This window comes from Ptychodera flava, chromosome 12, assembly GCF_041260155.1.
Source record: "Ptychodera flava strain L36383 chromosome 12, AS_Pfla_20210202, whole genome shotgun sequence".
NCBI classification, from domain to species: domain Eukaryota; kingdom Metazoa; phylum Hemichordata; class Enteropneusta; family Ptychoderidae; genus Ptychodera; species Ptychodera flava.
In genome coordinates, this window is record NC_091939.1 from 37,110,942 (window position 1) to 37,125,901 (window position 14,960).

General features: G+C 35.3%; 1 protein-coding gene across 1 annotated transcript in view; it reads left to right on the top strand.

Moving 5' to 3' along the window:
* The window catches only part of LOC139145772 (uncharacterized), a 103,315-nt gene extending 88,465 nt beyond the window's left edge, over nucleotides 1–14,850 (top strand). The window contains exons 13-16 of the mRNA XM_070717076.1: nucleotides 1,959–2,099; nucleotides 3,021–3,150; nucleotides 9,926–10,202; nucleotides 10,780–14,850. Of these exons, the coding sequence (XP_070573177.1) occupies nucleotides 1,959–2,099; nucleotides 3,021–3,150; nucleotides 9,926–10,202; nucleotides 10,780–10,885 (654 nt within the window). The 3' untranslated portion in view covers nucleotides 10,886–14,850. The remainder of the gene's footprint in view (nucleotides 1–1,958; nucleotides 2,100–3,020; nucleotides 3,151–9,925; nucleotides 10,203–10,779) is intronic.
* The last annotated feature ends 110 nt before the right edge of the window (nucleotides 14,851–14,960 follow it).

Here is a 14,960-nt window from a genome sequence, read left to right on the forward strand (position 1 = left end):
CCGTTAACCTCCAACCATCCTATGTACGTTGTATACATGTAGATGTGTTCCGTGCTGTACCAGTACCTACATTTGTAAGCTTAGTGAGGCATCACACAATCGACGAATGCGAGCCAACGAACACAAAATTTTTACTGAAAACCAACTTAAAAGTGTTGAAAACAAGTAATTCAGCATTAAGCTATGGATCATTGTAAACTTTTGCGGATATATGCTGTATTTGTTACCGTTACATGGCGCAACAATCACATGATTTTCAAGTAATAACAGGCAGCTTTGATCGCCTTACAGCTGGCCATACATAGCTGATGGCTGGCTTTTAACGAAACCCCTGGGTTCATAGAAGCTACTATATATTGTAAACACACTCACTCTGGCTTGCCAAATGTAACCAAATGTGAGCAATTAGTCTCATTGACGCTATTTTTTTCTTGATCTTTTAAAGGGCTGTGTTTTTGCATGCTGCAAAGACTTACTCACACTGCATAGTGCATGTACTGGACCCAAATTAGTTGAATTATTACGTAGGCACTTCGTGTTTTCGAGCACTTTTATTACGAAAATAAAACAAATCGCTAAGTCAAGGGATAGAATACAAACTGTAATGCACAGGCTACTTATCTCAGCTGGGACGGCAAAGCTCAAAAGTTAAGTCAGACAGAGAGACACAATAAGCAGTCCTTTGGCTTGCCTGCGGGCTTAAGGTTGCAAAAGTCAACAGAATAAATCCAGCGTTGCTGTGAAGGTCTTGAAAAGTCTTGAAATTAATACTGCTGGAGTTTCCAAAGTCTTGAAGTACATCAGAGACACAATCCCAAATGTCTGACTGAAAAGCTCTGCGATCCCCTATTTTATACTCAAATGGTTATATAAGAGAATACAAGAACAATCTAGAACTTCTATTGATATGCTAATTACTGCTCTAAAAATATCTCCACTTCTGGGAGGTTCCAAATATGACTAATTAATTCAAGGTCGTGAGGTCGTGAAGGACAGTGACCTTTAGAATTTTCTAGATTAATTGAACTCGGGTCATGAGTGTGGGGAAAATGACCTACATAAAAATACGTTTTTTTGAATTTTAACCTGGGTGAAAATTTTGTGTCAGTCAGGCTTGGAAACAGTCTCTGGGTTCACTTTATTTGTGTATAGGAATGTGGTTCTCTATGTCGTTTGATACCGATTGACTTTGCAACTCTCCTAACGTACCGGTATGATCCATGTATTACTTGCTGGGTGATAGAATCTGTCAGCCAATGAGCTCTGGCTAGTGGATTTGCTCTCCCTTGATAATTATAAGTTGATTCGTAATCCCATGCAGCAAACAATCACACTAGTGAAGATGAGTAAACAGACGTCAGCAAAACTTGATGCCACAAAAACTGGCACATGTATGTCATGTGACTGTTTTCACAGCTATGAAATCTGTATTACACAAGCAGACTATATCAAAGCCATAAGACAAATATTGAACTACATATCTATCCTTTCATGAGAAGTGTCCTGGCAACATGGGGTGCATATTATGATCTTCAATTTTGTACTGGATCCCCATGCTAGATAAATTGTGTCCTACATCATCAAATCTGAACAAGCTTTGAGTACATTACTCCAACAGTGTAAATCAGGGGTCAATGTGCAAAATTTGGTACTTGAGATACTTATTATCTAAATTATTATTTATCTAAATTTATCTAAATTATTTTCTAAATTCAGAATAGCTGCCATTGTGGTGTTAACTCAATGAATCTTGAATTTTTAATTTTCAAAACACTGAGGTGGTAAAAACTTTATTTGCTCCACAAGCTTCAAAATGAGTCCCACAAGCAGTACTGTAACACTAGAAAAGTATTGTAAAAATTTGAGAGTCCAAATATCTGGCCTCAAGGTGCATTCTACTTTTATTACTGAAGTAAATTTCCAGTAAAAAAACTGAAAGGTTCTGAATTCCTTTACAGATAGCTTACATGAGTAAAGATGGTGTCAAAGGTCGTCTATTGCTGGCAATTCCTTCAAGAGAGAGACTTAAAAGACTACTGCGTTATGTCTTGGATGAGAATGAATTTCTCTCAGAGTATGGTATTAGATCTGTATCCAAGGTATGCAGCACTGCTACATTAATTTCCTTAGGCAACACAACATTAAGAGATATTATCTCTGAGTCTTAAAGTACCTGCATAGTCCTTCAAAGTTTCAAATATATTTTTGCTGTAGCTCTGAAGTTTTGTCTTATTTATGTTATATTTTAAACTCATCCTATGAAATTAAGATAGATTGCAACCTTGTTACATGCCACTGTTGTCCACTAAAGTCAGTAGCCAAAGCAACAATGAGTCAAATTAGTTACAATCGTATTTGAGGAAAAAAACAAAGAAAAGAAGACACTGACATTTGTAGAATACCACATTCACAAGTTTTCCTACATATTTAATTTCCTTTAGTACTTGTACAAACAGTAATTCATTCACAGTAGCAAATCAAAGCCTTTTAACCACAGTAGCAAATCAAAGCCTTTTAACCACAGCATCAAATATCAGCACTTGTGCCCAGATTACATCTTGAAATAGTCTGATATGAAAGGTATTGTCCTTTCAGGTGAAATAAAATTGATGAATGTATATGTGCCCATTTTTGTATGTAATGAAAATCTTCTGACAATCAACCGATGCAATTGGATGAAAGGATTGTCAAAGAAAACTTTAGAGTGTCGCATAAAGATGATGTCAGCCACTTACAGGAGCTATTTTATTTGTTGATTAGCATACGCTTTGCAAGATAACAGATTTAATGTCATCATTTTCTTTGGTCATTTCAGAAAGCAATGTTTTGTCAACCACTATGTCAACATTTGACAGTGTTTTGTCAAACCTAACATATTTGTGAAATAAGACAAATTTACATAAATCATGAGCAAAGACATCCCTTTTGAGCTGTAACAATCAAAAGTAGTCTTCCATTTCTTGCTATTTATTCAATAGCAGAATCATGAAGAAGTTTTTATCTTGGATCTATCCTCTCAGGTACACAAGGATCACCCATTTGTTATGCATGTAGGTGGTGAAGAATACCGTGTGAACTATGTTCCTGGTGAATCAAATACATACTTATTTGGTGGAAATAGCAATTGGAGAGGACCAATTTGGTTGTGTGGTGAGTTGTGAATTCATTATTCAGTAATATTGTAATCTGATTTGAACATACAATCTATAGTATCTATTTACCTTGTGAAGACATCAGTGATCAAAACACATAGCTTAATTCCCACCCCACCTCTGAAAAAGGTGTTTCAATAACCTAGCTAAATTGTTACAGGTTTGTGACTGCAACTCCTACACGCTGTCAAGGTCATAAAGCACTCATGTATACACTAGTACAGAAATTTGCGAGAAATGGACCCTTTTTCGCTTTTTTGCAAGAAGTAAGCGAGAATACATATTTCTCGCAATGAATTAGCGAGAATTTAATTTTCTTGCAATCAGCTGGCGAGAACTGTATTTTCTCACTCAGCATCTGCAAGAAACTGAAGTCTCGCAATCAATCAGCGAGAAATTTGTTTTCTCCCTTTGCATCTGTGAGAAACTGAATTCTCGCAATCAGTCAGTGAGAAATTTGTTTTCACCCTCTGCATCTACGAGAAATGTTATTCTTATGTGTAAGCATTTCACAAAAATTTCACAATTTCTCGCGAGAAAACATAGTTCTTGCTGATTGATTGCAAGAATTCAATTTCTCGCAGATGCATGCAAGAAAGCACAGTTCTCGCAGCTTGATTGTGAGAAAGTATGTGTTCTCGCTTCCTTCTCGCAATCTAGTGAGAAAGTGTCCATTTCTAGCAAATTTCTCGCATATTTCTGTACAAGTGATATATACACTCATTATCTTACATCACACAAAGTCAGTCAAAGGAATGAACACATTGCTATTCGGCCTTCAGATAGCCTTTGGTGACAATCCATGGTATATCTGGCAGTTCAAGGTACTCCAGATACGAGGACATTTCAAGGTATATGAGGACAGTTCATAGTTTTCCTGCTACTGTGACAATTGATGGTATTCCAGATACTATAATTGCAGTTTGTGATATTCGGATACTAAAGCAATTAATGATAATCCATATACTATGGCAGAATTTTGTAGTGAACAGCCCAGCTGTGGACAGTGTTGGTTAAAGCCGCACTTTTCAATCCCAGGTTCTCGCAATAGTGGAGTTCTCCTCCCAATCAAACACTTGGCCAGTACGATGTTTGATTTCTATAACATTAATAACACAAACTGATCTAAATCTTTTGTCACCTTTTGCTAAATCTGCAAACAGAGTTTATACAGCATTTGATTGATGGTCGATTCAAATCGCCAACGGTCACTGATTCCTCACCACCAACACTCAAATTTCCTAAAAAATCGTCTTCCAGTTGCGTTAGACTTTTACTATAACCACAGAGTTCAATCTACAGCAGCTTCGTGCTGACCGCTTGGCAGTCTGTCTGTGTTTTTGCAGCCGGAGAAAACTAAAACGTGGCATTTTCTGGAGCGTGTGCCCGCGTGTTGCCTGTTTGGTATCCACTTACACAATGAACGCCACCATAGCTTTGCGTCCTTTTAAAGGGAGGCTCCGCCTTTAAAATGCATTAGAAGCTAACGTGCCATAGGCAATTGTATGCAGTTGCGCATTAAAGAACCTAAACGTGTGAGGCAAACGTGCATGACTATACACAGTAAAAGTCCAGCTGCACGTTACACATTTTAGACACGTTAGGTCATGATAGAATTTGAGTAGACATCCAAAAATGATATACACATTAGACATTTTAGACACATTAGGTCCGTAAATGTTAGGGCAGCACGTTACACAACAGGTTTGCACAATTGACATGATAGAAATTGACTTAGGTTGAGACCCTAAAATGATGTTATGTTAAACATTTTTAAAACATTAGGTCCGTAAACATTTGGTTGGCATGTTACATGGTAGCTTTGCACGATTGGCATGATAGAATTTGACTCACATGAAAACCTAAAATGATATACAAATTAGACATTTTAGACACGTTAGGGGATACACGGTAGGTCGTTACATTACACAATTGGTGTGCACGATTGGCATGATAGAATTAGACTAAAGTTGAGACCCTAAAATGACATAGACATTACACATGTTAAACATGTTAGGTCCATAAAAGTTAGATCGACATATTACACAATCTAAGGTTTGCACGATTGGCATGATAGAATGTTGCTCATGTTGAGAACCTAAAATGTCATATACATTAGATATTTTAGACGCATTTGATAGGTACATGTTACTACATGTTAGGTGTGTACGATACACGATAGGTTTGCACAATTGGCATGATAGAATTTGACTGAAATGAGAGCCTAAAATGATGTACACATTAGACATTTTAGACACGTTAGGTCCATTAGGGTTATCTCTAAGTTTTAGTTCAGGCGGTTGAAATAATATATCAGATGGTGAGGGAGCGGTTGTGAGGGAGCGGAGCGACTGAGTTGGGGATGGGTTTGGGAGGGGGTCCCCCCCCCCCCCTCTGAACCACTGGAGATTTTTTGTTTGAGTACTTGTGACTGTGATCTTTGGTGACACTTGCGTACCTGATTTTTTGTGTCAACACGTGAGCATATCTCGCAGCGATGTCTGTCTGTCTGTGTGTCTGTCTGTCTGTGTGTCTGTCTGTCTGTCTGTGGGTCTGTCTGTCTGTGGGCTCAATATCTCAAAAACAGCTCATCAGATCAGAATCAAATCTGGTACATAGAGTCAGTTTGCAAATGGTAAGAACTGATTAATTTTTGGTGGGTGTGGCTTGCTCACTTTTTGCTCATTTGCATAATTAATGATTTTAGAAAAAACAGATATACATTGAGAACGATTGCACGCAATTTGATGAGATTTGCTACAAATGTTGATCACATCAAGATATATCAGCTGTGAAAGTTATTAAAGGGGTGATGCGAAAGATAATTACTAATTTGCATATTTAATGAAATTTCCTAATTAGGCATATATATCTTAATTTACTTGATCAAAATTGACGAAACTTGTTATGCATATTGAGGATACTATGATTTAAGATTATTGAAAGTCATTAAGAATTTTTACTTCATCCAAATCCTAATTTGCATATTTAATGACCTTTTGAAAGTAAGGATATATATTTGAATTTACAAGACCAAAATTGATGAAACTTGCAATGTACATTATAGATACTATGATAGAACATTATTAAATGTCATTAAGCATTTTTACTTCAGCCAATGCCTAATTTGCATAGTTTATGAACTTTCCTAATTAGGGGTATTTATCTGAATTGACGAGACCAAAGTTGACGAAACTGGCTATGTACATTAAAGATACTATGATAGAACATTATTGAAAGTCATTAAGAATTTGAACTTTAGCCAATTCCTTATTTGCATATTTAATGAACTTTCATAATCAGAGATATTTATCTGTATTGACTAGACCAAAGTTGACAAAACTTGCTATGTACATTAAAGATACTATGACACGACGTTACTGAAAGTCATTAAGCATGTTACTTCATCCAGCTCCTAATTTGAATATTTAATGAATTTTTGAAATTAGGGATATATATTTGAATTTACATGACCAAAATTGATGAAACTTTCTATGTACATTAAAGATACTATTATGTAGGCTAACATTATTGAAAGGCGTTAAGCATTTTTGCTTCAGCCAATTCCTAATTTGTGTATTTAATGAACTTTCCTAATTAGGGATATATACTTGGATTTATTCGATCAAAGTTGGCATAACATGCTATGTATATTGATGATTATACCAGGTTATACCAATAATGAAAGTCATTTCGCACTTAAGTTTTCATGTCAGCTAATTAATAGTTTGCATATGTAATGAGCTTTCAAAGTTTGGAGTATATAGTTTGAAGGACTTGACCAAAGGCAATTACACTTGCTATATAAAGTGGTGATACAATGACAGCAGTCAAAGAAATTAATTATTTATATTTCAGCTAATTGCGTATTTGAATACTTAATGACCTATAGAGTTTAATCTGTGGTGAATATTGTTCATTATGTTGATCATAATACTTTCAATGAAGTTGCAAACATGTGTCAAAGGTTCAAATTTACACTTAACTTTAACATGCAATGAAACACGTGAGCATTTACAGTTCATATCTTGTCCATACTATTTGTGTACAGAGATGTTAACAAATTTATCAATATTAAGGTTTGTAGCATTTGTTTTCAGTCCACCTTCATCAGAAAAGAAAAAGTAACATACAAGAAATGAAATATAATATTTGAGAATTGAAAAAAAACACTAGAAATGAAATAAAAAATATTGACCTGAAAAAAAAATCACATACTTGAAATAAAATGTATTGAAAAAAATAACATGATACTAGTATGATACTAGTAACAAGATGAAAAAAATTAGGCCCAATATTTTAAAGCTACATTTTAACCCTTTGAGTGCTGTAATTTTTCCCTGTCAAAATTTTTGTAATTTTTGTGAATTTTTCTGTCATTTGTAAAATACTTTTTGACCGAATGGACATCACTTTTCATTGGCTACACCTTTTTAATCAAATTTTGGGTAAAAACAATGACTAGGTTATATTTTATAAAGGTGACAAAAAATGACCGGCACTCAAAGGGTTTACACTGATCATCTTCCCTTCTACTGCAATGTATAAATGAAGTTTTACTCTAAACATTTCTCATGTTAAGTCTCCTAAATTCTAATTGCTTGATGCTACTTTTAGCTATGTTTTTGCAAAGAAAACAACACTAATTTTACTGGTGATGAAGCAAATGGGATAAAACAGAACGCCGAGCACATGATAAGATTCAGACAATTCGTTTTATGATGAAGGCCTTAAACGACCCTGTGGGAGTTATACGCTATACAGTAAACTTGGCCAATGGCCTGCCTGGACACGATGCAATGTTTATTGATTACACAGCATGGTCACATGGCCATATCTCCAATTCAGGGATAGTAGTAAAGTAGTGTGAATTTGAATATCTTGAGATTCCTTTTTTCCAAGTTCCTCTCACTCAAATTATTGTCGCGTCTGCAGTGCGTCGCGTCTGCAGTTAAGAAAATTCACATTATGACCCCTTAGGCATATTAGAGGGCATGTAAACGCTTCCGCCAATCACTGCAATTATTACGGCTAGTGACATCTTATCAAATGTAAGTTCCCATGTATTGGAAAGCCTACACAGGAACGTTCAATCTGATTGGGCATGATATATACGTATGCAAGGTCAAATGTAGGTTCTTTTCTTTATGGAAGTACCACATCTGGGTTTTATCAGGATGTGTTTTGGCAAGTTTCAATTCATTTTTTTCCATTACTTCAGACATTTTACGGCCAATTAATTATACAACGCTTCAGTGAAAATACGAGATTTGGTACTTCACATCTATGAAACCAGCTGGCAGGTCACATGTTTTTGAGACTCCCCAGGCGACTATTTTTGCCGGCTGCCGGCTTTTAGCGAGAACACTGTCCGTACACGTTAGGGCGGCAAATTATATGACGGGTATTAATGATTGGCATGATAGAATTTTACTTATGCTGAGAACCTAAAATGATATACACGTTAGACATTTTAAACACGTTAGTTGGCACGTTACACAATAGTTGTGCACGATTGACATGATATATACACACTGTGACTTACATGTGCCCTTTAAATTTCTGCACAATGCGATCCAATATGACTACCAGGCAGCCTTTTTATTCTTATTTTTCATGCTCACTTTGATTACATTATGTATAAACCAGATGTGAACTGAATGTACTTACCTGGTTTACAACAGGTTCATTAGTTGGTAGTATGCTTCACAGAACAATCAGATATCTGTTAGATCATTATATTTAGCAGGTTTCATCAACTTTTGCACTGTACTCTCTGAGTATCACTTATTCACTAATTACAAAACTTCATTTAATATGCAAATGAGCTTTTTGTTAACTTGACACTGCTCAATGCTTCATAGGACAATTAGATATCATCAACATCTGTAGCACGTTTCATCAAATTCAATGCTGTAATTTCAGAGTAATATCACTAAATACAAAATTCATTAAATATACAAACAAACTTTTAATTAACTTCACACTACTAAATGCTTTATAACACAATCAGATATCTGTTGGATCAGTATCTGCAGCAGATTTGGTGCAGTTATTTTGGAGTTGTATGACTAATTACAAAGCTTCATAAAATATGTAAATGAGCCATTTATTAACTTGACACTGCTCAGTGCTTCATGTGACAATTTAAATATTTATCTTATCAATATCTGTAGCAGGTATCATCAAATTTAGTATAAGATTTTTGGAGTTATATCACTAATTACAAAAGTTCATTAAATATGCAAATGAGCAGATAATTGACATGTCACTCACAGTACCATCATAATGTTTTAAGATTGTTATCTGTGAAAAGTTTCATGAGATTTTGTGCAGTATTTCTTGATATATGTCGGCACTCTCATTACTGTCTCCATAGGAAACAATTGTATGAAAAATGATATTTCATAACTTCATTAATATGCAAGCCACACAAACCAAAATCTAATCAGTTCTTGCCATAAGCGTATGCTACTTATCTACTAAATTTGACTTGAATCTGTTCAGGCATTTTTGAGTTATCATGGAAGTAGACAGACAGACAGACCAAGTCACGATAATCTCTTTACACAAATAAACAATGTAACGGAATCGCAATGTGCATCAGGACAATAGAAATACATTGCGTTTCCTGACCGTTTTGTGGGAGGACCCTGTTCAGAGCTACAATGTAAAAAGCCACCACTTTATGCAATTGTATAGAATGAAATTAAGACGTGAAGTAAATCTCACAACTCAATAAAGCTAGGTTGCATGTATTTCATTTATTTCAGTGAACTATTTGATAATTGAAGCTCTTGAGAGGTATGATTACTTCTATGGTGAAGAATTCCAGGTAGAATATCCGACAGGATCTGGCAAGTACATGCGTCTGTCATGTGTAGCACAAGAATTGGCTCTTCGACTCACAAAACTGTTCTTACCAGATGAAAATGGTAGAAGACCATGTCATGGTGAGAACATGAAATACAGAGATGACCCTCACTGGAAGGACTTAGTTCTTTTCTATGAATATTTCCATGGTGATAGTGGAAGAGGTTGTGGTGCGAGGTGAGTCATTCTTTAAATGTGAGGTCAAGTCATAATATAACCATCAGCGATGGAGTATGAGGCCAATCAAAGGCCGCAGAAAACAAGGGGATTGCAACTGTGGTCTTTTATTTGATTGCATGTGGGTTATGACCTGATAATTTAAGTACAGTTAACACCCTGGCATTGATGAGACTGGCTTTTTGGTTCATGTTTTTCAACATTGTCTTAAAAACATGCATAATGTTTTGATAAATGAGTTCAGTAGTACGTGAATATGCAAAACAGTCTGCCTTATATATACATTGCACATGCATGTGATACAACGTCGTCTCAATGTGAGTGGCTCAAGTAACCATGCCTTTTACCATGTCGCAGGTGATAGGGCAAACTTTTGAATTGTTACACATACCATCATTTCCCAGTGTCACGAACTAATCATGAAATGAACTTCAACTTTGATAAAAGAGTACTATATGTAAGTTTAAGTGTCACCACTTGTTACATGTAATGAAGCTCAAAGGCTTAGATACCACCTCTGGGAAAATACCCAAACACAGCTAGTGTAAATGTGTGTTTTCATTTTCCTATTTTTCAGTCATCAAACTGGATGGACTGCTGTTGTTGCAAATTGTTTTGAAAGATGTGCCAATAGACGAGAGAGACTTGCTACAGAAGAGGGAGGTGCTAGCGGCAGCAAGTAAAGAACATTTAGTGCCGGTATTGACAGAGAAAGAGAAGGCAGGGCAAATATTGCATAAACCTGTACATACAGAGAGTGATAAACTTTGCTCATATAAAAAACCTCATACTCTGCATATGAACTGTATTAACAATCTTTATGGCTTTACATTGGTCTCATATCACTTATATACTCAGTGAAATCAATTTGCTTAAATTAGTATTCTACATGAAACTCAATTGATTAATGTAAAAAATACCATAGAAAGTACATTTAAAACAACTCTGCATTCATAATAAATTTTCCCATGATTGATATTTGTATTTTGTCCATATCCAGATGTGCATGAAGTAGTTTGTAACTTTGCATGGGGGTGGGGCAAAGGCAATGCAGTGTGACTAAAATATGTGCAAAGAATTATTTCCAAATACAATCAATTATCACCACCAAGTGGCTGTTTTGTTAGGACTTTTATAGGTCTCAAACCATTACACAAACATATAAGGACTTTTCTTTCAAACTTGCCACAAGGACATCACACTACCACATATGTTTGCATGTCTAGTATGACACTGAGGGCGCTTTTCAAAATGTGAATTCAATCCCAGCATTCTTGGCATGAGTCCTCGTTCATATGCATGACAGATTTCTCTCTTTTTCTATTTTTAAGCGTGATGGTAACGATATCTTGTATAACTCTAAGTGACGAGAATACTATTTACTAGCCAATGGCAGCGATGTATTTTATTGATGCCGAGTGAAAAAATACTTGGCATGCTTTGTATTTGTTTCTTTACAAGTACTAAAAACAATATGGCGCCCTTGAATTTTGTCGGGTGCACTTCTGGTTTTATACTCGATTAGTATATATTGAACCTGTGCATGTGTAGTCAGTTAGCCGCTGGTGCGACTTTTACACTAATTTAGTTAAACTATAATTCTGTTTGTACTTGGTACATCCACAGTGCACATGCACATCAACACAAGGTCAATACTTTCTTAGCTGTAATTTTCCAGCTATGCTTTGACTAAATTTCATTTCACCATGATTCCAGTCAATGGTTTCCAAATTTATTAACCAAGCAGGGACTAGGTCGTGTACTATGACTTGTTGTTCTGTCTTTGTTCTAAACTGTTACAACACTTTTCAACAAAAGAATGAAGTTTCAGTCAATATCTAAGAAAGATACTTCAATGGTGTACATATTATGGAAAGCTTGCAACATAAAATATTGTATTTTACATTCAGAATCTTTGACATACACAGTACCTTACACAAATCTTTTCAGCAGTTGATTTGTACTGTTTCCCACGCTGAACACCCCAAAATCTGCAGCAGAAATGTGTTTGATTTTCATAGCTGTCCAAACAAACACTATTCATACGAGCCTGCTATCTTGTTTGTACAGATAGATCATTATCTGAATTGAATAGTTGAAAAATGCAGTAAATTCTCATATCCTCAAAATCATAAGCAGGTAAACTGAGAGCAAGACTTTTTAAGGAGAGAACGAGAGCCAAGTATTAAGTTTGGATTTCAATCAAAATTTTGCAGCATATATGTAAGAGTCATATCATGATGCAATCAATTTTTAGCTCACATTTGGTATATGTACAGTGAAACCTATCTAAACTGAGCCCTGTCTAAACCGGAAACCTGTCTAAACTGAACCCTTTGCCTTGTCCGATTCCAATAGAACTGTATTGTGAAAAGGACCTCTCTCCAAACAGAACAATTTTCTCAGTCCCTGAACGGTTCGGTTTAGACAGGTTTCACTGTTTGTATACCAAAGAGAGCTTATATGGGTAAGTTGATGGCGTCTATATGTATGCATATAAGTACTGGTATGTGCAGATGCATGTCTGTCCACTTCAAAATTTCCAAAACTGCAGCCCCAATCATCCTAGTATTTAATATACAGGTGCACCCAGGTGTGGAGATTTGAATTTGTTTAATGAACATGTCAGTGTCAAATATATGCAAATGAGTTAAGAAAAGGGGAAAATCTAGCAAATTGCTAAAATTGTAACCACAGGCCAAATTTAGTTGCAGGTATGCAGGCCCTTTATGATGACTTAAGTTAGATTTGTTCAAATTGTGATGAAATTTTCATAGTTTTATTTTTGGGGCAATTTTTCCTGTTCTTGGTAAAAAAATCATCTTCTCTGAAAGTGCTTGTCCTATTGCTTTGAAACCTAGTATGCATGATCCTAGGGTTTGCCTCTGTTAGATTTGTTCCAGTCGTCATGAAATTTTCATATTCATGTTTTTTGGGCAATTTTTCCCATTGTCAGTCAAAAACTCCCTTTATCTGAAATGTCTTGTCCAATTGCTGTGCAGCTTGGTATGCATGTTCCCAGGGGTAGACTTAAAAAGATATATTAAATATACTCACTCTGACCAGCCACATCAAAGCAAATGTGAGCCAAGTGTCATTGATGCTATGTTTCTTATTAGCTTTTGAATAATGAGCCATAGTCATGGTTAAGTGTTCATGGCTAATGATATTTCAATATCTTGATATATGTTGCTGTTTCAGGAAATAACACAATCATTATGGTATTCCACAGAGAAATCCTTTTCGAAGGTCTGCTTCTTACTTCAAAAGCTTTCAACACAAGTTGCATAGAGAAATATTCAGGTTGATGATGTACAGTATTGGAAATAATTAAAATCAAGAATCTCCATAATATTTATGCATTTTATTACATATTAGGGATGATGTTAGATGTATACGTGTCTATTTTGTGTAACTTTAAGAATTTGGATGTATCTCATAGGACGTTGATATATATATGCTAAATAAGTAATTCAGAAACACCTTTAGTTTCTTAAAGAATGAACTGGAAGACAAATTGAGATTTGCACTTTATTGATAAATTTAAATTAAACTCTTCTATCTGGCTGCCCCCTTTTAATATGAAAATATTGCAACGAGTACAAACTTCTACTGCGAGACTTGTTCACAAATCAAAAAAACCCAAATAAATCATGGAGCAGTGGTTAGGGTACCAGTCTCACTATCAGAGGATGGTGAGTTCGAGGCCTGTTAGGTCCAGAGTAACGGACTCATTGTCAGAGGATGGTGAGTTTGAGACTCCAGAATGGTGTTGTGCCCCTTAGCAAGGGACTTTTACTCCTCATGGCTCCATTAGGTAGTGGGTGATGAGTACCTTATCCTGTAATAGGGTTTGCCTGGTGGATGAGTAGTAATAAAATAAAACATTCGTATAATTTGAATTCAGAGGTTTTTTATCAAATCATTGTCCTTTTAAAGAATTATAGTGCTTATCACTAGCAATGGACATAACTTTATGATGATATTATGGACAGATTGATAGATTTTATTATAAATCAATACATTGTCTTCAGACATGACAGCTGTTTTATCCGTTGCTATGTTAATTTGAATTTATAAGATTTCAAACCAACACATAATGCCATTCACCTTATGGTCAATCTTTAAACCATGAAACATGTTTGATTACATTTATTTGAATGTTACTGGCATTCCAAGCAGTGGTGCTATTATAATCTACATTAAAAACAATTGAATGAAAATTTGCTACATGGACATTTTACATGATCTGTTCCACCAACCAGCACTTCAAGAAAAATTCTTAGAAAAGTATTCTATCTATCACCACCGCTGCCAAAACATCAAGTTTATTGTATTTTCTAAGCTCTAAAAATGACTTTGTAATAATTATCCTTCACAAAGCTTTGGTAAACATCAAAGTGTTTCCAATTTCAGTGTTCTTATTTCTCTCTCTCCATTATCAGCACCAGCAAGTTTTGCTTTATCTGGCATTTGGTTATCATAATTGCTGTATTCCAAAGTCATTACAGATGTGTTCATTTTAAGTGCAAGTTGTAGTAATGATGGCTAGAATAGAAAATACAAACACTGGAAGTGTTTTAATGGTATATGTACTTTATCTGGAGTGTTAATGACAAAATAAACAGACAATGTCAATTGAAACAAACTTTTGATATACTTGGTTTTTATGGAGTCAGTTTAAGGCTTTAATATTGAGGAAGCTGTTTTGTGTTAGATCCATTTAGCTTTGAAAATGCAAAAAAATCACAAAACCCC